Raw genomic sequence first — 25,932 nt, forward strand, 5'->3', positions numbered from 1 at the left:
TTTTGAAGTCGGAAAGTGCGATGTTCGGCCCCAAGAGGTCGGCACGTTGTGCCTTAACTTGAATGAGTTTGTTTGACCCAGGAGGTCGGCAAGGCTCAAATCTTTAAAAGTTGGGGGCTTAAACCATGTCAGTGGCAATTTGATGCTCGGTCCTATGAGGTCGGCACGCATTGATCAAGTTTGTCGAAACTTGGGAGTTTGGTGCTCTACCCGGGAGGTCGGCATATGGCCTTGATTGTTAGAGTTTGGCGCAGGCGAGAATTGCAAATAGAGGTTAGATAATTTCATTCGAATTACGTCTATACAACCTATCTATCACAAAGCCTACCGAGCTGAAAAGAGGAGGCACCAGTGGCTTGAAAGGTGGAGAACTTGCTTGAGCCTGGGCAGTGCGACACTGGGCTCCCACGTGGCAAGGGTATAGATCAGGTCTGCCTGGGAGCCTGACCTAATCTAGGGGGCTAGTGCAGAGGCCCCGTCCTGGGCCCGTACACGTGGCAGCCCAGGATGATCCGAGTTGGGCTTGGACCCCGGGCCCATGGGAAACCAGCCTAGGTCACACGGCGGCTAGGGCTCCGTGGGGCTCCCGAGAGCTACCCCGCAGAGGGCGGGGAGAATCCCCCTCAGCGCGGGATTGGGAGCTATCCAAGGCAAGTCCCGAAGCGTGCGGAGGTCGGACTCCTAAGAAGGTATAAGTAGTAACGCACAATGACTGCACAAGGTACGCTCACTATTCGGCTAATCCACTCTGACTAAGTTAATCCCCGGGAACCCTACTCACCGGAAAACTAACTTGACCGTCGGAGTGCCCTCGGGGACCACCTCAGGGCCCCCTCGTAAGTCCACTCCTTTCTGTTTTGCAGGCTTGGAACCAGCTCTTCCATCGGCACCCCGAGCTCATCAGGTCAGCTCGGTCAGGGGAAGTTCCGTGCTTCTTCAGATTACATGGTAGTATCCAATCAATTCATTCTCTCATTTTGTTTTTTAATTTTTGGCCACAAATCGGCGCGATGCGATGTGAGGACTCTGATGTTCTAAATTTGTGGAAAAAAAGATGTGCCATTTCGACGCGCTGCATCATCATATCCTTAGGTGAGAGACATGCTCAAGAGCAGCAAAACAAGGGCGGACGCATTCTTCCTGATCTATAACCTTTTTTTTTTTTTTATCTTTAGCAGCAGTAAATTCGTTAATTTCTCTGATTTCACCTTTTTAGCTGCTGAGTATTGAATTCGATATATTTTCATCTTTTTGCTGATTAGCAGCAGTATTGAATTTAACGGAGGCATATAGGTCAGAATCCATTGGCACGAACGACAGTCAGCCTAGTAAACGCTTTCAATGACAGAAATCTTGTACAAAAGCTTGCCAATGAAAGGCATCGCGTCTTTTATTATATGAAAGTTTACAGATTGAACTTTTTTCAATACGCTTCCAAAGCCTCTATAGAATTATTACATAGAATAATGACAAAGCACAGAGATTTTGTGATTAGTATGTCCTGTATCATCAGTTTGAGATCGCTTCACAGTTCATCACAATCTGTTCAGCTCGGAAACCTCGTGATCTATCCTTGAGACAAGACTCTACACAACCTTACACGAGCATGTAGCTACTCATTTGAATTCCAGGATGACCTCAATCGTCTAACGAAACCACTGAGATTTGAATACGCGCTGAATCGTATTCCCCATGATTGATTCCATTTCTGAAGATGACAAGGGCACTTGTTGGGCAAGCCGAAAGGCAGCTTCTTTTGCTTCTTTGTAGCCACACTCAGCGACAACGTAAGGAAAGTCACTGCAGCAAGGCCCAAGATTGAACTTCTCGAGTTAGCTCCACAATGAAATGGGTACTTCTGGTACATTCAAATCGACGAACATTGTCCTTGCATTTTCCTTTAGGTTCAGAATTTGAATTATAAGACATTTTACCTTCCCCACATGACTCGGTTTGCACCGAAGCTGGAAACTACTTGGGATAGAACTTGGCATAAATCATCATACGGATATGGATTTCTCGACACTCGAAACAAGGCGCTAAATTTTACGTAAACCTGTCAGGCAGAAGTTACTCGAGAGGTTAATGAATGCGTAATATTGAAGGTTTTGGTAATGTAAGAAACCAAAAAAATTAAAATTAAAATTAAGACAGGGCAAGGGCACATGGGATATCACGTATGCATTAGACGATCCACGATTCAAATGGCAAAGCTGATTTGCAGTCTTCTTCGGAAGGGAGGGAAGACTAAGACACGGCCCCGGCCACTTAAGATCAAGAAGATCAACTGTCAATAGCAAATACCAGATGAGATGTAGCATATACTTACTTGCGGAAATCGGGACAACTTTAGCAGTTCAGAGAAGAGTTTGCTTTCCTCGTCATTTCTGAAAGATGAGACGCATCTAAACAAGTAATCTGATCCTTCATCCGTATCACTAAACAGCTCTACTACTATGCTTTGACAGACACGGTCAACTTACATTGGTGGTTTACAGAAGGCCAGATGATCGAGCAAAACAGTTGTTTTAGGAAATTCCATGCACAGTTCCTTAATTTCTGATATATGCAAATTCAGACCCTGCAAAGATCATCTCGTTAAAGTTTTGGGACACTAACTGTTGACTACAAGTAATTTTACCTTTAAAATATACAAGTGACAGCAATGAATTGACACAGACCTTCATGCACATAAAACCCACTGGAACTCCAAGTTCTCCTGCTTTTGAGAAAATAGCCTTCCCAATGTCATTTGTCATCTGCAAAGATCACTAATGTGCTTTACATCTTCTTTCCTCAGTTTCATTTATTTTAGTCAGGTGTGAATATGATAGGATTTAGTTTTTCATCCATGAGTAATCACAAAGAAGACTTCATCACTTCCCCCCTCCTGCATCTTGATATTAAACAACTTGTTAATGGCAGAATTGAGATCAAACACCACCTCTACACCATTATGCTTAGACTTTGTGACGTGGGAAGTTGATACTGTGAAATTTTCATAGTTAAGCTAAGTACAGTACATGAATATACAGCTCAGCCTAGACGTGTAGTAGTTTGCTTATAGAGTTAGTCCTTGGTTTTGAGCTGATTAGCAAATTTAAATTCCTTGTTCTCGCCTTCCAAAAGGTAATTTCCAATAAAGGGTTCAAGATACCATCAAAAACAAGATATATTGTATGACTCCATGAAAGCAATAATCATGTGGGTGTATTCACAAAGAAGGTACCTGTTGACCAGAAGGCCACAAATACGGATTAAAACGTACTGCGCGGTAACCATCCTATCACAAGTGAAAGCGGTCTGTCAAAAAAAAAAAAATCCTTTTCCTACAATATCGGTAAAATACAGTTCCATATTCCTCAGCACCTTCAAGATAAGATTCTCAAACTCTTCAATTCCTTTTCCATCTTCAGTTGGATTTGCAAGGCAGCAACCGACAAACTTGGATGGATACTTCTTCAGCACACTGTTCAATGATCAACTTGGCATAAGGCAACTTCTGAAACTACAATTGACAACATAGAGGAAGAATGAAGACATTAAACTACTTCAATGACTCGAAAACCATAGAAGTCTAATTGCCAAGATGTGCAACTTAAAAATGAAGGCAACTTTAGCTGGGCCGCATTTGAAAGCAATAAGGACAAAGAAAAGCAATAAATAAATTATTTGGAAAATTGTCCTCAAGAATGACAATTATTTGAAAAATTGTTCTTGGAGATCCTCAATGTACGATTTTCCACCACTTGTCTCACATAAATTACATCATATCACAAAGAGCTGTTACAATAAATATCAATATATTTTTTTGGGAAATAACCTCCGTCCAAATGGACTCCATATAATGCTCTTCTTTTTATATTGATGTTGTTGTTATGCTTATTAATCGTCGTAACATTGTCCTTCAGTTTTTTTCCAGGTCTTGATATTTTACTATTTGACATCAAAACTTGCTTAAAAAGATTCACAGCCAACCTTCAAAGTTTAGTCATGTACCCCACCGTAACTGCCAATTTTGGATAATCTACTTTAAAACTAGTACATCATTTGCATACGCTTTCAACAATTAGTCAGAAACCACAGGCTTGCGCCATTGGTGTACAGAGGAAATTTGCAATTGATCAGAGGGACTGAAATTCTTGACACAACAATCGTTTGAATACATGAACTTGAGTATGATCACCTGACCTTGTCACGTAAGAATGATCAAATTTGTGATTTATGGGCTGCACTATGAGTGCACCATCTACCCCTGCTTCTTTCATGCACTGCAGAATATACAGGAAGCAAGTGAACTTTAGTTACACGAGCATCTGGGCAGAAGGGGTGAATGAGACATGGATGGTTGAGGAAAGGGGGAAAACTTTTGTTTATATGGTGGCTAGGAAGTCTCTACTAGCCTACTGAGACGAAGCCAAGGTGACGGGCATCAATAGTAGGAGTAAAGCATACTCAAAACTTAGATTGATGTGAAAAGGATCGATGCCTAAAAAAATGGAGGGACATGGTGTTCACTACTAGCAGCACATTGATGGATGAGCGAAGTTGAAAAAAGCAGGGTTCTGCAAAATAAAGGGTGGAAATTTCGCAATCACCATAGGTTAAGTTGCAAGAGTGACACCGGTACGAGAATTACCCGGAGCAAATAGTCAGCATGACCTGGTAAGGTGGGTTCTTGGCCGGGAAAATAGGGGTAATTGTCTGCAGCCTACATGTCAATTGAAATCCCAGATAAGAATTAAGATAAAATTTGGCGGTTACACGCTTGTAGGAAAAACGCCAAGACTAGCCAAACCTGATATACTGACAGTGGAGATAGATTTGTGTTTGGTGGGAAAGGTTACCTCCTGAGGAGAAGCCCAAACGTGCAGATGCGAGTCGATTACGCTGGACATCTTCTTGGTGCTTGGTTGCTTAGCATTATCATCATCATCAGGGGTTGCCATTTGATTCTCTACTGCTGAGACCCGTAATCGACTTCCAAGTCTACTAGAACCAGTCTGCCTCAGTAGTCTTAGGGGTAAGTTCCAGGACTGAGTTGCGCAACTCACACTCAAACTCGCTGCCATTAGCCCAATTACACTTTTCTACGCCCACACACACACACCGCCAACCTTGTTTTCTTCACATCACCATGATCTTAATTTTATTTAAATGCTCATTCTATCCTAACCCCAACAAACTGTTGCGGTGCAGTTGGTTATCATGTCAATCTAACGCACTGAACCTCTGCGGCTCGAGTCCGGGTGACGCCAATTCTTGCTAGATCTAACATTGAATTCAATCAGACAGGTGATTATTTGAAATAATCATTTCTATGTGCTTTTAGTTTTTGGGATATTTTTAAAAAAAATTTACTATTGCTATGTACTTTCACGGCAGATAGATAGATATTTTTTGATATAATTTTTGAAGATATATTTTAAAATATTTTACTATTTTAAAATTTTAATAAATTAAAAAAAAATTTTAAAAAAAATCACCCCTCCCTACTGCTTCTCCCCTCCTCCCTCCACAGCCCCTTCTCCCTCTTCCTCCCTTCCCTTCCCTCCTTCTCCTTCCCTCTCCCCTCTTGACCAGATAGGAGAAGAGAGGGGAGAGGGAAGGAGTTGCAAATTAGAGAGGAAGGGGGCCGAGAGCTTTTGGTGTTGGGGGGGGAGGGGAGGGAGGAGGAGAAAGGAGGGAAAAAGGAAGAGGCAAGAGGAAGGGAAGGGGGAAGGTAGGGGCGACAGCATCGAGAATAGTGGCGGCGAATTCCAACGGTGGATGGAAGAGGACAGAGGTGACAGGTTATTTATTTATTTGCATTTGAGAGTTAAGAATTGTTAACCATTTTTAAGAGTTTATTATTGTAATATTGTATTTAAAAAACTTATTATGAAAAAATAACCAATTTATATAGACCTCTAATATCATCCACCACACTTCAGATACAAAAGTATGCACGATTCTTTTCATTGGTAAGTATTCCTATCAGATTTCTGTCTATACAAGCTTTACTGGGCTGGCTATATCCTGCCAATGGATTCCGAACCTAATAACCACACCAGCCACCCTACAATAAATGCTAAGCTGCTGCTAAAAAGGTGAAAATGAAGTAGGACAAATTAAAGAAATTGCTGCTGCAAAAACTTTACAGAAACTCCTAATCTGTACAGCAACTAAAAAACTGGCATAGCTCAAGTACTACAATACAGGAAGTATCAATCTTCTATCCGCTGAATCTCACCCATCATTATGCGATTGCTTGTGACCTTGAATCCAAGTAAGGCAGGATCAATTTGTCTACCTTTCTTCCCCTTCTTTTTGTTGCTACGAGAGCCCTGCATTCCATCAACTGAGTCAGAGGCACCAATCCCCGCAGCACTAACATCTTGAGGAGCTGGCTTTTTAGCGCTGCTCTTGAGCATGTCACTAAATGACGTCTCTGAAACATCAGCATCACCTAATGATGCAGTGCGTCGAAATCGCACATCTTTTTTGCCAGAAATCAGCATATCAGAGACTTGGTTTCCTGCATCACGTCTTCCTCCTATCAAAGATTTTGGCAAAAATGAGAATATAAAGTACTAGTCAGAAAATAGCCCAGCATTTCATGAATCCTTCTACCAAATCTTCCCTGCTCAGCTTCTATTTTAGGAAATAACGAGAAGCAGACTTAAATAAGAACTCCAGCTGATGCTCGCATTATACGAAAAGCTTTAGCCCTACATTTCAAAGATCATTTGTACCTTGATACTAACCTGCCTTTTCTCTCACACGATTTAAGCTTTAGCCCTACACAATTTAAGTTGGGGGTTGGGGAAGGGGCACTGTTGCATTGGTGTCTGAATCACATATATAAGCTGCCAACATGAGTGAACTTATAACCCTAAAGCTAGCCTATCTTTCACCGAAAGCAAAAAATGGTAATATGCTGTGCATAACAATCCAAATATAAATTTTAGCAGCATAGAAACCTCTGAACCACATAAACTAAATGCAGAAACAAAAAGTTACACAAAAGCCTCAAGATAATACCTTCAGCAGGTATAGAAATTGGAGGATTTTTTCCTCTGATTGCTGCATCTGAATTCAGCTCAACTAACCCATCCTGAGCAGATGATGCCCGTGGGACTGGAGGACGTTTCAGCAAAATATTTTCTGGCATTTTTGATGCAGCAGATGGGGCCCTGCCAAATATATTAAAGTAAAACGTGTATGGAGTCCCACAACAAGAAGAACGAAGACAACACAAACAATGACATGGATAACTGTAGCAGTAGGCGTGTTGCAAAATTACAATTGCTTGATGGACCAGCAACAGGGGCAGATCAACAGTATTTTTCGAGGAAAATAACACGCCTATTCCTTCTCTTAAAAAGAGAATTAAGATCTTCTAAGAACTTATTTCCTTTGGCAAAGGAACGACTGGGGAGACAACAGAAGCAATTACATTCCCCACAAAGACCACAACACTATTTGTTTCCAACATAATAAACGCTGCAAAAAAACACAAATATTTTAGTTATAAATTCTTGGCATGATTCAACTTTTTGTACTTTTCACTGCCCAATAGCATACCAGCACTTAAGTGGTATCTCAATATCTGTTGTCAAACCAATTGACAGGAATATCAACTTGCAAAAATATCAAATCCATGCAACTTCAGTTTTGGGGTTCCAATGCCAAGGTGATCTTTTAATTAAGCCACTGTAATATAAAAACGAGTTCAAGTCCAGTTCAACAAAACCCGTTCTGAATCTAATCCAGCCACCAAGTGGCAGAACAGGCCAGGTCCAATAGAAAATCAGCTACAATCCTTCACCAGAAATGGATTTTCTCCTAGCTCACTAACTTTAGCTTAAATGCACTCTTCTATATTCAGGAAGCTCTCTTTTCAATAACCTAACCTTCAGCAATCAGTACCAGTCTCATAGGTTAATCAAGTGTATCTTCCTTGAGATTATACCTCAAGTAGCCAACCAGCAGAAATCAAGAAGAAAACTACTTTAATTACTATTTGCAAGGCGGGAAAAAAATTCCAATAATCATATACAGTGTAAAAGGGCATCTTCCTTTAAGGTATCTGAGTCTCTGCACTGGAGCAGAGAAGTATTTCCACCTGTAACTCCCCAGAACATGCAAAGATAAACTACAAGTTCTAGATATTTCATTTCAGTATAGCACAACCAGTACCCAAATTGTCCTTACCGATCCTTAGCAAGATCATCTGCAAATGAATCAAGTAGTCCAATCTTCTCCCCACAAAAGCCTGCATTACCTCCTGGAACCAATCCAGAGTCATGGTATGATAGTGCAAAAAACTAGGCAGAAGGGAAATTGGTAGACAGATTACCTGAACTGCTAAAAGAAGAATGCCTGCTAAGAATATTCACAGGCAATTCCCCTCCGTCCAAAGCAGCATTTTTCACTGGTTCAACAATGTCTTCTCGAACCTCTGAAGCAGGCCCCTGCACAAGACCGCCCATGCTGATAAGCACTCACATTTCTCATTAGATTATTCGAGTCATTGCAAAGATCAATTGCATATCATGTAGGGATCGTGAAAAATAACCTGAGAGGGGCCATTGACACCTGAAAAGAAGGCTTCTTCTTCAAGCAATGCTCCGGAGTTGGACCTGAAAGCTGATCTTTCAACAGTTTCCACCGTACTAGCCACCTCATCAGCTACACGGGCCTGCGGTGGCCCACCTGAATTCAGGCTGTAAGATCCCACAGCAAACGATTGATTCAAATTTGCTTCTTGATCTGAAAGAAGATTAAATGAATGATTTGAGGAGATAGTTCCAGAATATGGACCAGAAGGTCTTTTCTCAGTGGACATTCCACTGATCAAATCTAGTGGCTCAGCTGACTGATGACTTGATTTCTGGTGAAGAAGTTCCATGAGTAAACGCTTCGAGCTGTCATCACTTGCACCAGCTGACATCCATAAACTTGGATCTTCTGAAGTCCTTTTGACTTCTGAGTCCCTTTTTTGCCTCTCACTATTACTATGCAGTTGTTGCAGTCGTGTATCAACCCACTCATTTGGCAACTGACCATTGCTCTCAGACCAGTGGCCCTCCATTATATCTGAATTTGAGGCACGAAACTGGCTGGGAACCATTGGGCGTTGAGATGGATGAGAATATACACTGGATGAAAAACCCCCCATTTGACCACTAAGCTGCAGTCGCGCGTTCAATTCCTGCATATCTAAACCTTGATTACGAGCTATAGAACTCATAACGTCCAAATTTGCTCCTGCAGCACCAACAGGTAATGACATCGAGCGTTCAAATGGTAAAGGGCCGGGCTCAAAATGCCCTGGCTGGAGTCTATCTTGTAATGAAAGATTCCGATCGAGATGACTGAGATGCTCCTCAGGAGATGGAATTTGTTGCTGTTGAAAAAAATCTAGCTGTCCAAATCCAGCAGCACCACCCCGATGAGAATTTGCAGGATTTCTAAGGAATTGACTGCTTTCGTCAACAGACCACGAAGAACCAACTTGTCTGTCATCTTCCATATCCAATCGCTGCCTTAATCCCATTGGCAGTTGCCTTCCATGTAACTGCTCCTGATGAAGCATCTGATGCTCCAATGGATGCATTTGCCCATGTTTTGCACGTGATAAAAGCTCCAATAAATCACTTGGATGCACTTGAGGAGGCACCTGGCCGAATTTTGCCTGAAAAAGATGCTCAAAGGATGGTTCTGGGTGCCTAGGAGGAAGATGGGAACGCTGTTGGAGTTCATTCAAAATTTGCTGCTTTAATAAGACCTGTTCCAGAGCATTACTCGTTCTAATAGCATCATTGCGTGATTGAGCGCGAATAGAATCACGCATTTGACTCTGCATCATTTGTTCGACAAGCAGCTGTCGAGCATGAGCCTGTTGTTGCTCTTTTAATAGCATTTGATGGTGAAGCTGCTGCTGCTGCTGCTGCTGTTGCTGAAGCTGCAGCAATCTTTGCTGCTGTTGTTGGATAGCCACAAAGTGTTCCAGATCTAGCTGGCCTGCCAACTGCTGATTCAACGAGTTCTGATGTTGCCCTCTTTCAAGCATTGCTTCATCCAAGTGGGCATTATGAGATGGTAAACTATGCTGCTCAGAGAATTGTGGAAAATGTTGGGGTAGTATTTTCTCTGAAACATCAAAGCGGTTGGATTCATGGTCCATGCGAGAAAAATGCTGAGCATCCATTGTATCTTGATATAAGTTTGGTTCAGTAAGTGTATTTCTGCGACGAAAATCAGGCCATGTCTCAGCAGCACGAGTTGATTCAGCCAGTGCACCAAATGCAGCAACCCTCCCAGACAGGGGGTTTACAGCGTGCTCCTGATTACCTGAATTGAAAGAAATATTTGACATCTGCTCATTCCTTGTATGGGCACCCTCTAGCTCAGACCACAGCAACCCAAGAGGATGCAGCTTATTATTTTGCTTTGGAATGCCAGCCTCCGTCAACTCAGTTGGAAAAGCAGGGTTAACGATATTTGAAGAATCACCAGAGGCCCTACGAGTCTTCCCAATAGGATTTCCACCACTATCAGGTCTTCCTGGAAAAACTATTTCTACAAAAGAAAAAATATCAACGTGGTTAGATCCATTTTCAATCTAATAAGCATATAAAACTACTCATTAAAAATTTCACAACCTTCATCCTGAGTCACAAAATTTTGGAAATCTTGACCCTCTAAATGCGATTGGTGCTCAATATTTTTCAAGTTTACATGGTGTGAGGAGATGCCATCAAGATGAGACAATGGCCAGATTGGATCATCTAATGCAGTAGGACTAATGACATCCGCAATTGGAGCAGAAGCAAGTACACTACCATCGAACTTCACCCCCATAGCTGTAGATACTTCTAAATTGGAATTCAAACCTGTGCTGGAAGCATGTTCATGGCTTGCTTTAAGATGAGGCATAACATCACCTAATTCAAAAAAAGGTGAATCTTCAGGAGCATCAGCCAATCGTACTGGCAAGTCTGTTCCAAAAAACCCTTGTTCAAACCATGAGATAATGTCAACTCCAAGAAATGGGCCTTGAATTTCTCCTTGAGGATCACAGTAGTACAAACTTAACTCCTCTGGCGGGACACCCTTCTCCAAATAATTTTCCCCAATTCTACTTCCCAAGCTTTGTAAATTTCCATCCCAATACTGGTCTGAAGATGGCAAACTAAACAGAGAGTTTGGCTCATTTGGGAGCTTGTCACTGACATCAAATGCTCCACGCAGTCTTGTAACATCTAAACCAGGATTTCGGGTTATAACAGAATCCATACCTCTGATTTCCAAAGCTTCAAACTGAGCATTAGTAATAGTATCTGAATTGCTACCAATGTTGATCTTCTCTAGGCTTGATCTTACTTCATCAATATTTGTCCCCAAAAAAGCCTCAGAAATGTGCTTTTCTTGGTGATTGATCTCTCTCTCTGAAACCAAGTAGATGTAGTTTCTATTAGAGGTTGTCAAAAAAGAGCACTCAACAAAGAACATTTAAACCAACAACTCACCTTCCAACAAGCTCCTTGTAGGACCATTATTATACAAGTTGCTCTGAATTCTCAACTCGTGGATTTTATCATTTGACATGGCAGGTAAAGTATCTACAATTTCTTCAGAAATATCTGATGAGAGGACAACCTGCTTCTGATTGCTGGTTTCCAGATCTGCCACTTCTACAGGAAAACATGAGCAAAATTAAGAGTTAGAGCAACAACCAAAACAACTTTAAATGCAGGCAAACCAGCATGCAACCTCTATGTCTTAAAAGATGCTAAGCTTGGTACCTGCAATGTTATCAGTTGATCTGCCCTTTCTAAATGAACTGTATGACACTCCACTACTGGTAATTTTGCCCGTCGATATATCATTAAGGATAGCCTGTTAGGACAGGAAATTAAAATAAGACGCAAATTAAGCTCAAGTTTCAAGAAAATAGAAATTCTAGCATAAAATTAATCACAAAACAACATTCTCACATGTAAGGCTAATCAAAATAAAAGAAAATATTTACTTCCTCAATTCAACAGATTACCTCCTCATCTAAACCAGGAACCACAAAAGCTAAAGGTTCAGCGCAATTCACTTGTGTAATTGAGGGTACTTCCTCCATCTGGTCAGGCATGTTACAAAAGGATGAACCTAACTTTTGCCTACGGTAAATATCAAGGAGCTTCCCCCTTGGATATAAAAATGCACCAGTTAAGGGGTATGGTTTCCCAGGGACACTTTCAGTAGATGTTGGTCTTCCAACTGCTGCACTACCTCGTCCACGTCCCAGGGTGAACCCCACATTTGAACCCTCTGCTCGCCCTTTCTCTAGTCCAAATCCGGGGGCAGCACGATAAGAGCCTGGCCCACCAGGATTTCCTTCCATTCTATGCCGTGGCCTCCACTTATCACGAGAATCCGTGTCACGTTCTGAAACAGAACGACTAACCACAGAGGACTGATTCTCATTGTGGGCATCTTCCCTATCCACATCTGCCTTTTTTTCTGGTCGAGCCTCTTTTTCTTTGTCATCAGGACCCCACCTGTTAGACCACTTGTTATCACGTCTTGGCTCATGCCCAGCATTGCGATTACTAGCATCATGCCATCTGTCAGTTGCAGGCAAAGTTCTATTTTCAGTTGTTTCTCTTCCGGAAGCATTGTCAGCTCGACGATCCGTCTTTCTACGGTCTCTTCTGCCAAGCAAGCCAGTTTCCCTTTCTTCTTCACGCCAACGCCGACCACTCTCAGTCTCTGTAGTAATTCTTCTCCAATCTTTTCTTTCTTCAGCTGCATCTGCACGCCAACCCTCCTTCTGATTTGAATCAGCAGAACTTCCAAGAGACAGAGAACTAGGTCCACGAGCTTCCTGTTATGTGCATGAGAATTTATAAACAGAAATGCATAATACTTAAACGGATGAATCCAGGAAGAAGAAACTCGCAACATGTGCGGGACTTGAATCTAGTTTCTCAGGGTTTCCAGAGGATCCACAAAATTATAAACTTAAAAACATATTTAAGCAAGACCTCAACTATCACTTGAAAACAGATAAGGATGAACAGTGATGATCAGAAAATCTAAAAATATTTCTAAAACAAATGTCAAAAACAAAACTAAGACCATATTCAAAAAATAAAATTCTATTCAGGATCATTTTCCTTGAACTGTTACAAACAAAATTCAATAGCTGTTAACATCCCAAAAAGAATGTAATCTGTCCATAAACACAAGCATGAGAGAAAGCATACAATAGCATGTCATTCAAAATAAGTAGAAGCATCACATATGCGAGAAAAAGAGTCCCCATAGATCCCTCAAAGCAGTATGGCAAGATTTTCAGCAATTTTCAATGATCATGCCATGTAGCAGAAAATCAATTTTGCAAGTATGGTCAGGTTCATTCCATAATTTTCAGCCAAAAATGCAAGTATGTACAAAGCCAAAAAAGATATCACCAATTTTTAGATGCCCAGAGAAGGGAATGACCTGGTAAACAGATGTACAAAGCCAAAAATGATACGTGGCACGGTAAATGCCAAATATCCAAGAATGCATTCAAACAAAACAAATTGTACAGGTTCTTGATGAGTTCCCACAAATAAAAAAAAAAAAAAAAAGGATTCAGTATGTAGAAACCAGAATTTCAACTTGGATCAATAATCAAATAATAGATGAAAACCAGCTTTGACAACATAACTGCAAAGTTGCTTCATCAAAGTTGTAATTAAGCACTTATTCACATTAAAAGCTGATTACAGCACCAAATTAACAGGTTTTGTTTTTAGACTGACGGAAAGTAAATATACGAACAGATGCAGTTAAGGATCTTTTAGTACAGTTCACAGGAGAAACAAATGTAAACTTCCCTTAAAAAAAAAACAGAAACTTACCATTTTAGCCTCACTCGGTTTAGCATAAAGCCATTGCGGAGACAGGGGAATGCTTTCCGAAGGGGCTTGATCTGTTACAAAGTCCAGTCAGAAAGACTACACTACCATGCAGTGACAATACAGGAAAGATACTGACCAATCTAATTAAGGTTCTCCAATGGGAATTCGGAGAGGAATGACTAGCATCTAAAGAGCAAGTAAGCCACGCAGAAATCTAAATAAAAAACAAGTATATTACCCTTTGACTCATCGAGCGATCCCATCATCACTTTTTCCTCGTCATTTCCTGCAGAAGACGACAATATTAATTCGCTATATCAATATTCATTTCTATTCAATTCATAACAATGTCTCTTTACACCACGCATATGTCCAAATCAAAAGTTTGACATCCTAGGTCAAATGTCGAAAGATCAAGCAACATGAATTTTAGGCTCGAAAAAATCACCAGCTCTGATCAAACAGAACACACAGAATCCCTGAGAGAAACTGACAAAGCACCAATTCAATTTCTTAAAGAAAGGAGGAGAAAAGAAAACTGAAAGTTGAGTCTCTTTTTCCGAAAATACAATCCAAGTCTATCATAAATGGAGAATGAAGAGTTAAAATATAAAGACAAATGCTAACGTCTTTACGAATTAGAATAACAACAGAACTCTGCATTTAACAAAAATACGTTGCTGTAGGCTAATACAAAGAGGACAGGATATTTCAGACAAAAAAATAGAGTTTCTAATCGAAGGGTCTACCTGTACAATAATAAACACAAGGTTCCAAAGGGAACAACATAGGAATTCAAAGAGTTAGAAGAGATCTCTCGTTCCTTCCCCTGACTTCACTAATACTTAGACCAAGAAAAATCAACACGAGCAATGACCTCAAAAATATTGATTAATAGTACTCTCAACCAAACGCACTGATCTGAAACCCTAAGAATTACAGTTAAAGTCAAATTAAAGGATAAAAGAAGAAGTCAGATCAATAAACCCTAACTTAACGCGAACCGCAAATTAGGCATATCCGAAAGGATTAATGATCGAAGGCGTACAGAATTAAACAACATTGAGTTAAAAAGAAGAAGAGTACCTTTTGGAGTCCAAGACTGATCGGACGGCTTGGATGAGAGGAGATCGTCAGGGAGATCGAGCTTGCTTTCAGCCATGGAACGGTAAATGAGTCACCCAACTTCAATGACAAGATCGAAATCACAAGCTCAGCCAAAAGAATCAAAAGCGCTCAGCGAGCACCGGATGCAGATAGCTAAATAAGAGAGATTAAGAAGAGATTGAAAGAGATAGAAGTGAATCGCTGGGGAAAAACCAGAAAGATATAGAGAGAGAGAGGGGGGGGAGGGAGAGAGGGAGTGCGTGTGTGTGAGAGAGAGGGAGAGAGAGCTTAGAGTGAATGGCGATTAGAGAGACAAACAGTTGAACAGTTCGCAGAGAGCTACGATTTTGAGAGAGAGACAGTTCGCTGGCTTAGAGAGAGAGAGAGAAATGAGAAAGAATGGTGAATGGGGAAGAAAAGGGTGAGGGGCAAGGGTTTGGGTGGTCAGAACAGCTAAATCAACTAATCAGCCTCTGCTTTTAATTGTTTGTTTTCAAAATAAAGGAAAACAGATTTTTAATTGCTGTTGTGTATGAACATTTTTTTTAAAATTTATTATTGCCACCAAAACACGTTCAATTTTCCTCAATTAAAGGATAAAAAATTTTCATCAACAACAATAATGTACTCTGCGACCGATCAGACACACAATTTTTCTTTCTTTCTTTTTCTCTTTTTTTTTTTTCTCTTTGTTTGCATGACTCCGGTAAATAAATCATTCCAACGAATCTTTTTTTTTTTTGGAGGTAAGATTCTTTCTTACTAATTGGATACTATATTATATAGCTTTGTTTGGATTCTAGATTTTTTTTTTTTTTTTTAGAAAAATTACTGTAACGATTTAATATATGTGAGGTAAAAAAATAATTAAAAAATATATTATCGTAAAAACGTAGCGATTTTTTTTGCTGCTTTCCAAACAAAGCAAATTATTTTCCTCACTATTGAAGAACAAAGAACAGGCGAGTGATTTGACCAATAAAACGATAACCTAAACGTGTCTAGGTTGTTGTACCACAGTAAAAGCAAGTGCAATGCAAAATATTTCAACAACAGAGAAATACACAGCCATAATAAGATTAAGAGTTGAAGTATTAATATGATGCAGTGAAAATGAGTTGAAGTTGAATACCAAATCAGCAAGTGTAGTGTAGGGCTGTAGGCTGATGAGACTACTGTTACTGATGATATATGTTTTGATGATCTTCCTCCTCAGTGTAAAACATCAGCATCATCTTTGAATTCGGACGAAGATTATTAATTTATTAGCAGAACAATAATCATTTATGGTAGGTGTTTCTAACAATTTGCTATACACATTTTGTCAAAAATACAAAAGAAAAAAAAAATGTTTAATTTGCTATACGCATGCGTGTTTGTTTTGAATTGCAAAAGGGAGTGCTGCATGACCACTGAGATGTAAATGCGCGAATCTTATCCATTGTGGCGAACTACGTCGCCATGCATTTTTAATTTAACTCCCACACAGAAGAAGCATTTGCTGCTTCAGATGACTTGCAGAAATTGAAAAAGCTCCTTCGACCAAGGGCAAGGAGCAGCATCATCATCATCAAGTTGACCTTGCTATCAAGCAGAGGCTATAGTTAGTTAAAGTTGCCAATCTTCTTGATTTCGTCGTCTGGCTTCGGAACCACTTTGGAACTCTTCATCAACCAATGCCATCTTGTTATTGATTGAACCCGCATTTCTTCTGATAATCTTCTGGTACTTAAACAGTAAGGAGCACCCACACCAACTCATCATTTTCTCATTCTCCTCCATCATCCTCTCTAGCAATCCCCTGTTCCTCTTATTATCATCTACTCTGGAATTTCCTCCTCCATTATCCTCTTCTCCTCCAATGCCAACCTCCATTTGACTCGCCTCCACGCTTTTCTCCACACATTCACTGAAAGCAGGAGTCTTTTCACGCATGTCTTCGACTTCCCCATCATTCTCCATCACTGAATCAAAAACTTGGGCCTCCTTGTCCTCCGTCAGTGATTCGACAACTCGCGCCTCTGAGCTAGCCTTGTTTTCAACAAAATGTCAAGAAGCGTGACTTCGTCAAGACAGGCCTCCCCGTCCACCTTCATTTTCGGATCAATTCCAAACTCCTCCGCATCCTCGACACAGTCCTTGGCCTTCATCTCTGAATCAGCTCTATCGTCATCTCCTCTGTCAACGCCTTGAGCAGATCCATTGTTCTCAAAATCAACAACATCAGAACTTTGAGGAACTTGAACCACAGAAAAATGAACTTTTTGAACCGAATTTCCTACAGCACCATCAGCTAAATCTTGAATCTCAGGAGGTCGACCCTCAGAATTGCTAGAATTTGCACCTGCAGCAGCTACATGTTGAATCACGAGGACCTGATCTCGTGCTTGATGATCCTTCTCCTCCTCAGCTAAGGTATCGGGTTCAGGTTGAATTCGATCGATATCAGCTGATGCAGCAGTAGCAGCAACGGCATCCACTCTTTCTTGCAGGGCAAAAACCTTCCTAATCACGGCCTTCCTAAGATTCCTGACCCCGGAATCCACGGAGAGAACTGAATCCAACACGAAAAGTAGCGCCATTAACATCTCGTTCACCTTCAGCCTCTCCTTTCCATCCTTCTTCCTGAACGCCACCTCGTCGCTCCACCAAATCCTGGCTTCAATCTCATCCACTTCTTTCTTAATTGCCATAATCTTCCTCACATTTTTTCTCGTCAGAAACCCCCTGAAGATCTTCTGAATTATTGATGCTGGCTTGAAGCGGTCCGGGGCGGATTCTGACCTGACAAAGTGGACTGGTATCTGAACCACCTTAGGGGTCATCCTGGTTGCCGTTTTCACCTCCTCAGGGCGGACTGGGATCCCTCTGGCTATGGTGGGTTCGTAGAAATTGCTGGCAGAGGGTTTTGCCCATTGGCTTCTATGAAAGGGAAAATCCATTGTTTGATAGCTTTTCAAAATTCCCAAAAGAAAAAAAAAATTGCTGCCGAAAGTTGAAGACGTGTGGTTTTTTTCTGAGATTAAAAAAAAAAGATAAGTACTATACTTGGAGATTTTTATCTGTAATATCATGGATTGGGGCAGCTGTGGGTTTATTTTATACTGCTACAAGTCACCATAGGTAGGAATTGGAGGAGGATGCGGGGGCCTGGGAGGAGAGGGAATAGGAGAAGATTTGAAATTCCAGAAGTTTCATTCAGAGATACTCCCCCTCGTTTGTGCCTCTGGTAATTTCTAGATCAATGTGGAGTTTTCTCAATTTCTGATAAATGTGGTGGCTGCACCTGCACTGCACGTGCGCTATTGCATCATATTTGATATTTTACCTACGCGGAGGTCCTTCAAGTTTCAGATCAGCTTCTCTTTAAGCTCTGTCAATTTTACATATTTCGGTTTTAAGTCCTGAAACGCTCAATGGCCTTCAAGTTTAACAAGCCTACTAGGAGGTTAGATTGCAGGTTAATAGCAGTTAGTTTTATGAATTTACCAGTGATTTCCATTTGGAAATGATTAACTGAATAGCTAGTCGTAATAGCACTGTGTTTTCTTAAATTACTACGCATATTTTTCCATTTTACTTCTATATGTTATTGGAAGTCAACTAATAACTTGCACTTTTTACCTCATTACCAATGATTCGATATTTTTTTACTAGCTACTTTTTAAGCTAGATTGGATTTTACTAATCAATAAGTTTTCATTTTTTTTCACGTCATTCACAACTTTACGTTTTTATTAGTAATACGAAATTGGATCTATCTAAAAGGTGTTTATTGAACGTTCATGTAGTTCAGGTTTGTTTTTTTTTTTTTTATGTATAAAAAAAAAAGTAAAGTTAATTGGGGAGAATATATAATGCGCGGGAGGATAACAATTATTAGTGCTTGCATTTACATGATAGGTTAAGTATCATTTAGATGTTTTTAAAAACCTATGAAATTTTCAAAAGTTATTTTATAAGTTGACTTCACTTCTTTGGATTTAGAATGAATAATTCATTTCAAACGGTAATGTCAATTAAATTCTCATACAAAAGCGATCCCCGTTAGTCAAGTTGACTTTTGATCCTAGTATTTTTTTTTTACTTTTCTCCATTAAAATGAGACATCAATTTTTACAAGGGGAAAGTTTCAAAGTTAATCCAAGGGTGCCATGATTACTCGAGCACCCAAGGATTGGATTTCTGAGATGTTGTTAATAATTCTTTGTATCTTTAATTTGGCCACTATTAAGTACTATTAACTAAGGTAGTGATAAAAGCTTGTGATTGGGTTGAATTATCAATTATTAGCAAGTTGAGCTGCTTCTTTTTCTTAAACCCCAATTATTAGAGATAAAATGACTGATAGCTTCCTCGTTCTCTGGAGTACGAGTTATTTTAACAAACTTATAATTTGGCGGAGACGGTTAACCCAGTAAATCAGTAACTCTCTCTCAAGGATCCAGAGTCCGCATCTCTTTTTCTTTCATGCCCCTTGCAGATTTCAAGAGACCGTCAAGCGGGCATCTCTTGCAGCTGACTCTACAGAAACATTCAGGGGCAAGGGCAGTTACAAGATGGTCATTCTACTTGGTACGGTGATGCCTGCCCTCTTCATTAGCTCAACAGAAGCATGCTTGGCCATTGAAATGACGTCACTCTGCACATTAAAGAAATTAAATTCCACTTCAAGGCTATGTTTTATCCAGGTAGAATTCTCAATGTTCAGCATACCATTTAACCAAACATGATAAGCTTTAAACAGCCAAACAATCACAAAGGAAAATGAAGGAGCAGCGCTTTGTCAAATACCTCATCCACCTTAAGTATTTTGCGATCCTTCATGATCCACTCTCCATTGCACATAACGGACTGGATATTCTCAGATCGCATGCAATATACAAGGCTGGAAATGCTGCATAGGATTGAAAAGAGACCAACTTGCGTCATTTCATTAATGTGCTGGTACAAAGAAAGAAAAAGGTTAATAATACAAAACTATTTCAGCATGGTTCCGCAGGGAAATCTGAGGAAGGTAAAAAGACTCGCTTTCCTGATAAATATTTATTCATCCCAGTAACCAGGACTACCAAGTGCCCATTGAAAATGCATCCATATTGCAAAAGTGTGCTATTTCCTTTCCTCAAGTCCCCTTTCCCCTCTTTGCAAGAACAACTTTAGCCACATCACTATATTCATTTAACCTCATTCTCTACTCTCTGCGGCAATGCTGAGACAAACGTTGGTAAACAAATTTAATAAACAACTCCAGGCTCCTGATACCTCAGATCAGCATGATCGTCAAAGCTCAATTGATAAGATGGGCAACTCTTCTTAATATTTACAATTGAGTGAAACATCTCTACGTAAAATTAACAAGGTCATTTTGATCTAGCAACCAAACATTTCAGGCAGCCAAAGGCAATTTTGCTAGAATTAAAAACTGACAAAGATATTTTGTTCACAAAGGTTTCTTACACTATAAAACATACTTCTGTAATGCATGACAGCAGGAAGATTTACTAGAATCTACATTATAAAAAAATTGACTATATTATCTAAGGCGTACTACAATGGTACATACCAGTCATGAAGAGGTACCATGGACCAAGAGGAAGGATTGATCACAATCATGTCAGCCTGCCAAGTAATGGGAAAAAAACAAGAATGATTGAAAATTAAAAGTAGAGAGAAGATCAACAAAAATGAAGGGAAAAGAAAAGCAGTGACTAATAACAGGTGATCAGTACCACCAAATATAGCTTATTTCAAGCTACATCTCAATAATATTACAAAATATTGAAGTTTTCTAATAACATTGTATGCAGGAAGTGATAGCATAGCAACAGTTCTTTCTGCATTTATTTCCAGTATACTAGAAAGAAACCAAATTACACTGATATTCCCTTGTCAAATCACATGTTATAACTTAAAACTAAAAATGAGTATAAAGAAATAACTTGTTGCCGTGCAACGTTATCTGAGAAAAGGATGTGAGCTTCTAATCCACTGATCACATATATGCCCATTAGTAAGACGAGATCAAACCTTCTTTCCAACCTCAAGTGACCCAATTTCTTTGTGCCAGAGAATTGATTTTGCGCCATTGCTTGTCACCATTCTGAGAATTATTTCAGCAGGAAGAGCAGTAGGATCAGTAGTTCCTTTATAAAAGACTTCTCGTCCTTTGTTGATTAGAGAAGCTAGGTACATCTCATCAACTGCACTCCAGTAAAGGGTGATGTTATACATAGAATATGAGTTCAGTTATGCTGACCCTGAAAAAAGATGAGTAATTATGGCACACGTTTATTATTGCTTTGTCAGCAAGCCAGTCATTACTCACTAACATGCACAACAAAAGAGTATTCGTTTCTCTTGCATTTCCAGCAATACTTCTTTGTTTTGTAAACCTTAATTTGGTGCATCAGCAGAAGGACAGGAAACTTTTCACTTTGTATGTTATCAGTTGTTCAATGAAATTCACTCTCATGTCTTTCCTTTCTATCTCTAACTTGAGAATTTAAAGGACATTCAAGTTTCAATTCATAATAGCACCTAGTAGAAATTTTGTAAGCAGTGATAAAAATCTGAGTTAGAGATACTCATAGTAATCTAACAAGAAGGAAGTTGTTGTTTGACAAAAGAAATTTGCTATAATCAAAATGATTAGAGGAGGAGGAAAAAAACAAAGAAAAAGAAAAGAAGAGAGTAGCATAAACTCTCTTTAAATGATATAATAGTAGCATAATTCTGTTGATAATGCAGAAATTACCAATACTCATCCTGTTATTTGATGGTGCACCATCTGTTCCCAAGGACACACATACTCCAGCATCAAGCATTTCCCTTATGGGTGCAAATCCAAGCATGCGCATTGCAGCAGCAGGACAATGTGACACTTTAACACTGGCCTTTGATAGGGAAGAAATCTGAAAAAAAAAATGGAAATTACCTACCCTACAAGATTAATTAAGAAGGAATGCAAATGTTTGTAGATCTAGAGGCTCACAATCATTACAATATGATAATTGAAGTAGTGGACAGCCATAATATGTCTTGATGAAAGAAGCCAACAACAATGTCAAAAACCATTCGTAAGAGCAAATAATAATGAACATCAAAACAAACACACGTGCCAACCATAGGAATAGGAAGCATACAATGTCTCAAATGGTCATTTCAGGAAAACCGAGTATTTGCATCCCTGTGTCATAGAAGGAGAGAAAAAAGAAAGAAGACAAAAAGGAAATACTGAAAAAACATTTAATCCTATCTATATTGCCCCAACCACCTGAAGTTATGAAGCATCCTCACAAACCCTGCTATAGTCAAGGGCCTACCCATACCAACAAGAGAAAGCTGGAGAGGGAAATTTTGACTGCAGATCACCCTTCAATAAAAGTAGTAAATGACCTTATACTGACAAGACAGTGAAGGATGACCAACTTATTTTCAAGAAGAGCAAATGAAACTGTCCACACTTATTACCTCGCCTGGGTTTACCCAAACAGTATGAGCTGCCAGCAAATTGTCTTCCAGGAACTTGATTTTTTCAAGATATGCAACTGTCCCATGATCAACCCCACGATTGTTTGCCACGTATTGGTTCTCGTAGGGTATCTCTGCAACATGCTAGATGCAAAATGGTGAACCCTTATTTGTCAAAACTCCACATGCTGTAAAATTTACACACAGGTCACGAATAGTAGTAATTTCCAAGATGAGAGACCTGTTGTCGAGAATAGTCAAAACTAAAACGACACTATGATGTTTCATGAATGTCAGATCCCATCTTAGGTTTATTCCTAGTCCCTCACTCCTATTTTTCCTCTCTTTCTTATTTTGTCTTATTTGACTAATATGACAAGAATTATCTTCACACTGTCCCAAGATGGTTAATTTGTGGTCTTTATGTTTGCATAGATATGTACGAAACTGAACCTGGATAATACACAATTCAATGAAGCTACCTGATAATAGTAGACATGCCTCGCCATACTTCTGGTTTTGTCTATTTTGCAGTTTTTTAAATTATATTCATAAAAACAGCAAGTTTGGGCTTAAATGGTGTATCCCAAGACTCAGCAAAGTGGAAGCAAAATTTGCTAGAAAAGATGAACTTAAAATTGTTTAAAAGTTTTTCTCCAAAAAAAAAAAAAAACTTGTCAACTAATTAAACTGGTTTACTCATTATCATCCATAGAAAGTGGGTATCTAAGGCTATTTACTGCACACACCTCAACATCACTTTTTGCAGGAAATATGTCCCGTAAAGCGTAGAACATAAAAAGCATACTATATGGTAACAGAATCTTCCTCTTGCAAACTGCCTTTCAAGCACTTAGACAGTTTCCAGGACACTGAGATCTTATATCTCCCTTTCGTTCAGCTATGCTAACCACAGAATATGAAAGAACCTCAATTGGCAGGTGAATTCATGGAGAGAGAGAGAGAGGACAGACCATATGGATTCCAGTTTGAAGTTCTTTAGCTGTGTCTCTTGTTTGTGTAAGTAATAGATCAGTGGCATTCATGATCTGCCTTATTCCAAGCCATATTCTGATGCGTCCATCTGCAGTATTATGGTGCTTCTTATACAATTCTTTTTGAGACTGTATCCTTAAATAAAAGAGAGAGCTTTAGACCAATGCAATGGATGAATGGCAATCAGGAACTACACACAAAAAAAAAAGACAAACAATTGGTGAGTGATGGCGGAAAAGAGGAACACGTCTACTGGTGGTGTTCAGAAACTGAATGAACTAGATTCAAAATATCAGAAGTCCTATATGAACGCCCCTCCCAGGCAACTAACCACAACCAAGGAAGCAACAAAACTAAATGCAAAAAGTACCAGATTGCTAAAATGTGGAACATACGGATTTCAAAACTTCTACTACAAGTTCATATGAATTCAGTTAACTTGCTGCGATAATGTACAGGAGTTTGAACTTTCAAATCAGCTTGGTGTGATAAGAAACCAATAAAAGTGGTTCAGTCCTCTCTTTCCTACTGATCTTGTAGCGTTCTTACTTAGACTGAAGCTATTTAAAAGCTAACAATTTTAAGCAATTGAAGCATAAACAAACAAATCTCTAAAAGCAACCAGTACCAAAAGATTACCGGAAGTCGTAAAGCAATTAGCAAGTAGAAATAGGTAGTAATGTAGGCAACCTGAATACAGTGTTGAGTGGTCCGATTGGCCCAAGCCATCGGCAAACCCTCGCCACAATCCATAATTGATTCCGTCAAGCAAGCCCGCAATCCCAGCAGTTCCACTGCTCTAGCCATCTCAGATACATGCTGCCCTCCCGCCTCAGCGAAGCACGTCACCTTTTTTCCCCCCACCCCAACAAAATAAATAAGAACTGGTGGTACAGTAGCGCATACGAAGTTGAAGAACAAGTTTAAATTCAAGAAATGAAAAAGGAATAGTAGTTAGCGGAGATGGTCCTGATACTGACCCCGGAGTGAATAAGTTCAATTCCGCAGAGTAAAGTAGAGATGTAAGAATCGTGGGGGGTCATATTGGACTCATAGGGCCAAATACAGTTGTGTAGCCAGGTGAGCAAAGGGACGTCATCGGCAATTCCTCTGGCCAGCTGCTGAGATGTGTGTACGTGGGTGTTTATGAAGCCAGGTAGAAGGAATTGGCCCTGGAGGTCCAGGAGCTGCGACGAGGGGAGAGAAGAAAATTGAGCCAGGATTTGAGGGGAGTGGCCGATGGCTATGATGGTATTGTGTTCGATTACGATTGCTCCGTCACGGAAAACTCGACTCTGAGGATCCATGGTGACGATCAATGCATTGTGGAGTGTGAGTAGCCTGCTGCTGCTGCTGCTGCTATCTGACTTGGACTCGCCGCCACCGCGCGCCGTTTCCATTACAAAAGCGTCCAAGTGTTCGTCTTGGACTTCCTCTTTTGAAGTTTGATCACTCCCAGACTCTATCGTTTCAATTTGGTCCCCCCGCTGACTTCACTAATGTACGTAGACTAGAGTAGCGTATGTTTCCCGTCTCTTTTTTTTGGTGGAAATAGGGATTAAACATTAATAAAATAAGGTTTCGTCCTATCTATTACCGTGCAAAAGAGATAGTGGAAGGAAAACAAATCCCTTTCAAGTCCTCATCACAGACAAAAGCAAGTTCTTGAGGACAATTAGTAAAAGTTACAAAGTCGGATTATAATCTGCCTCCCATTCTTGCGAGTGTGTCTGCACATCTGTTCGCCTCTCGGTATATGTGGGATATCTTAACATGCCGCAGCTGCGAAAGGAGGAATCTGCAGTCCGAAATGATAGAGTTCAAATGATGATTAGGATTGGTAGCAGATTTTATCAAAGTAACAATTGTTTTGCAGTCAACTTCAACTTCTAGTTGAGAAATATTTAAGGAAAGGGCTAGTTCTAGTTCATCCTGGATACCCTAACACTCCATGGTGGGTGTCAAACCAGCAAAAATAAAATTCCTACTCTTAAGTCACGAATTAAGTCCACTATGGTACTGGAGCAGGGACTTAGGCTGTGCAATGGGTTACTAGCTTCACCCTGGTGCCAGAGTTTGCTTGATCCGATATACCAAAGTATATTAATTACGTGAAAGACAAAATTCGAATATAGCAGTGAGCAGGGTCGAATCCACAGGGACTTGGGAATTTATTTTGAATGAATGTAACATTAAATAAAAATGGGGGGAATTGATATGGAACTGTCTAATTTAATTGCTCAAATTAAAAATAAGACAATCGCAGATAAAATAAATAACAATAAATATAAAGTAAATTAACGGAAGGAAAATCTCTAGTCAAAGGTATAATCTCCACTAATGGTTCGAATCACTGATCTCAGATGCAGAGATAAAATCTTTCATTTACAAATAAACTGGTTATGGTTGTCAACAAGCTCTGACAACCTGCCTAACCTTCTTGATTCGATAACCACAACAAGCTCTG

General features: G+C 39.9%; 4 protein-coding genes across 18 annotated transcripts; all 4 read right to left on the minus strand.

Moving 5' to 3' along the window:
• Positions 1-1,353: 1,353 nt before the first annotated feature.
• Positions 1,354-5,234, minus strand: LOC113719301 (uncharacterized). 5 transcript variants are annotated; one of them, XM_027244507.2, is made up of 10 exons: positions 4,848-5,234; positions 4,640-4,711; positions 4,192-4,271; positions 3,370-3,469; positions 3,230-3,283; positions 2,682-2,759; positions 2,484-2,581; positions 2,330-2,387; positions 1,935-2,056; positions 1,354-1,800 (listed from the first exon to the last, which is right to left on the minus strand). In XM_027244507.2, exons 1-10 carry the CDS (start codon positions 5,070-5,072, stop codon positions 1,647-1,649), a joined length of 1,041 nt encoding a protein of 346 aa, XP_027100308.1. In that variant the 5' UTR covers positions 5,073-5,234; the 3' UTR covers positions 1,354-1,646. The 5 variants fall into 5 exon arrangements, with proteins under 5 accessions (XP_027100308.1, XP_027100307.1, XP_027100310.1 ...); XM_027244506.2 differs by having other exon boundaries at positions 2,330-2,405; positions 4,848-5,185; XM_027244509.2 differs by lacking the exon at positions 3,230-3,283 and having other exon boundaries at positions 4,848-5,186.
• A 700-nt stretch (positions 5,235-5,934) lies between these two features.
• On the minus strand, positions 5,935-15,463 carry LOC113717857 (uncharacterized). Of its 5 annotated transcripts, none has more exons than XR_003454532.2 (13): positions 14,976-15,426; positions 14,128-14,175; positions 13,890-13,960; positions 12,041-12,865; positions 11,793-11,886; positions 11,517-11,681; positions 10,650-11,435; positions 8,806-10,566; positions 8,561-8,708; positions 8,342-8,456; positions 8,197-8,269; positions 7,024-7,175; positions 5,935-6,535 (listed from the first exon to the last, which is right to left on the minus strand). XR_003454532.2 is itself a non-coding variant. In XM_027242689.2 (13 exons), the coding sequence occupies exons 2-13, from the start codon at positions 15,049-15,051 to the stop codon at positions 6,207-6,209; spliced, it is 4,740 nt and encodes a 1,579-aa protein (XP_027098490.1). In that variant the 5' UTR covers positions 15,052-15,149; positions 15,315-15,463; the 3' UTR covers positions 5,935-6,206. The 5 variants fall into 5 exon arrangements, 4 of the variants coding, with proteins under 4 accessions (XP_027098490.1, XP_071928681.1, XP_071928680.1 ...); XM_027242689.2 differs by having other exon boundaries at positions 8,561-10,566; positions 14,976-15,149; positions 15,315-15,463; XM_072072580.1 differs by having other exon boundaries at positions 8,561-10,566; positions 14,976-15,074; positions 15,315-15,436.
• A 946-nt stretch (positions 15,464-16,409) lies between these two features.
• LOC113718659 (uncharacterized) lies at positions 16,410-18,237 on the minus strand. Its single transcript, XM_027243550.2, has one exon. It carries the CDS (start codon positions 18,068-18,070, stop codon positions 16,994-16,996), a length of 1,077 nt encoding a protein of 358 aa, XP_027099351.2. The 5' UTR covers positions 18,071-18,237; the 3' UTR covers positions 16,410-16,993.
• A 1,065-nt stretch (positions 18,238-19,302) lies between these two features.
• Positions 19,303-24,973, minus strand: LOC113717858 (uncharacterized). 7 transcript variants are annotated; one of them, XM_027242691.2, is made up of 9 exons: positions 24,446-24,964; positions 24,156-24,314; positions 23,444-23,593; positions 22,470-22,613; positions 21,754-21,910; positions 21,027-21,199; positions 20,563-20,618; positions 19,791-19,893; positions 19,303-19,638 (listed from the first exon to the last, which is right to left on the minus strand). In XM_027242691.2, exons 1-9 carry the CDS (start codon positions 24,863-24,865, stop codon positions 19,549-19,551), a joined length of 1,452 nt encoding a protein of 483 aa, XP_027098492.1. In that variant the 5' UTR covers positions 24,866-24,964; the 3' UTR covers positions 19,303-19,548. The 7 variants fall into 7 exon arrangements, 4 of the variants coding, with proteins under 4 accessions (XP_027098492.1, XP_071928683.1, XP_071928684.1 ...); XM_072072582.1 differs by lacking the exon at positions 22,470-22,613 and having other exon boundaries at positions 24,446-24,971; XR_011825358.1 differs by lacking the exon at positions 19,303-19,638 and having other exon boundaries at positions 19,808-19,893; positions 20,939-21,199; positions 24,446-24,973.
• Positions 24,974-25,932: the final 959 nt, after the last annotated feature.

This window comes from Coffea arabica, chromosome 11e, assembly GCF_036785885.1.
Source record: "Coffea arabica cultivar ET-39 chromosome 11e, Coffea Arabica ET-39 HiFi, whole genome shotgun sequence".
Lineage (NCBI taxonomy): Eukaryota > Viridiplantae > Streptophyta > Magnoliopsida > Gentianales > Rubiaceae > Coffea > Coffea arabica.

What these genes read in the sequence shown, in the direction of transcription:
- LOC113719301 (XM_027244506.2), bottom strand. Translation starts at nt 5,072, where the DNA reads ATGGCAGCGAGTTTGAGTGTGAGTTGCGCAACTCAGTCCTGGAACTTA. An exon ending in TTTGGGCTTCTCCTCAGGAG is followed by an intron (nt 4,712 to 4,847) that starts GTAACCTTTCCC and finishes ATTGACATGTAG; the next exon opens with GCTGCAGACAATTACCCCTA. An exon ending in AACCGAGTCATGTGGGGAAG is followed by an intron (nt 1,801 to 1,934) that starts GTAAAATGTCTT and finishes GCCTTGCTGCAG; the next exon opens with TGACTTTCCTTACGTTGTCG.
- LOC113717857 (XM_027242689.2), bottom strand. Translation starts at nt 15,051, where the DNA reads ATGGCTGAAAGCAAGCTCGATCTCCCTGACGATCTCCTCTCATCCAAG. An exon ending in TCAGTCTTGGACTCCAAAAG is followed by an intron (nt 14,176 to 14,975) that starts GTACTCTTCTTC and finishes CGTCTTCTGCAG; the next exon opens with GAAATGACGAGGAAAAAGTG. An exon ending in TTCCTGGTTTAGATGAGGAG is followed by an intron (nt 11,887 to 12,040) that starts GTAATCTGTTGA and finishes CTGTCCTAACAG; the next exon opens with GCTATCCTTAATGATATATC.
- LOC113718659 (XM_027243550.2), bottom strand. Translation starts at nt 18,070, where the DNA reads ATGATATTACAGATAAAAATCTCCAAGTATAGTACTTATCTTTTTTTT.
- LOC113717858 (XM_027242691.2), bottom strand. Translation starts at nt 24,865, where the DNA reads ATGGAAACGGCGCGCGGTGGCGGCGAGTCCAAGTCAGATAGCAGCAGC. An exon ending in ATGGTACCTCTTCATGACTG is followed by an intron (nt 19,894 to 20,562) that starts GTATGTACCATT and finishes AATCCTATGCAG; the next exon opens with CATTTCCAGCCTTGTATATT. An exon ending in AAATACTTAAGGTGGATGAG is followed by an intron (nt 19,639 to 19,790) that starts GTATTTGACAAA and finishes TTTAATGTGCAG; the next exon opens with AGTGACGTCATTTCAATGGC.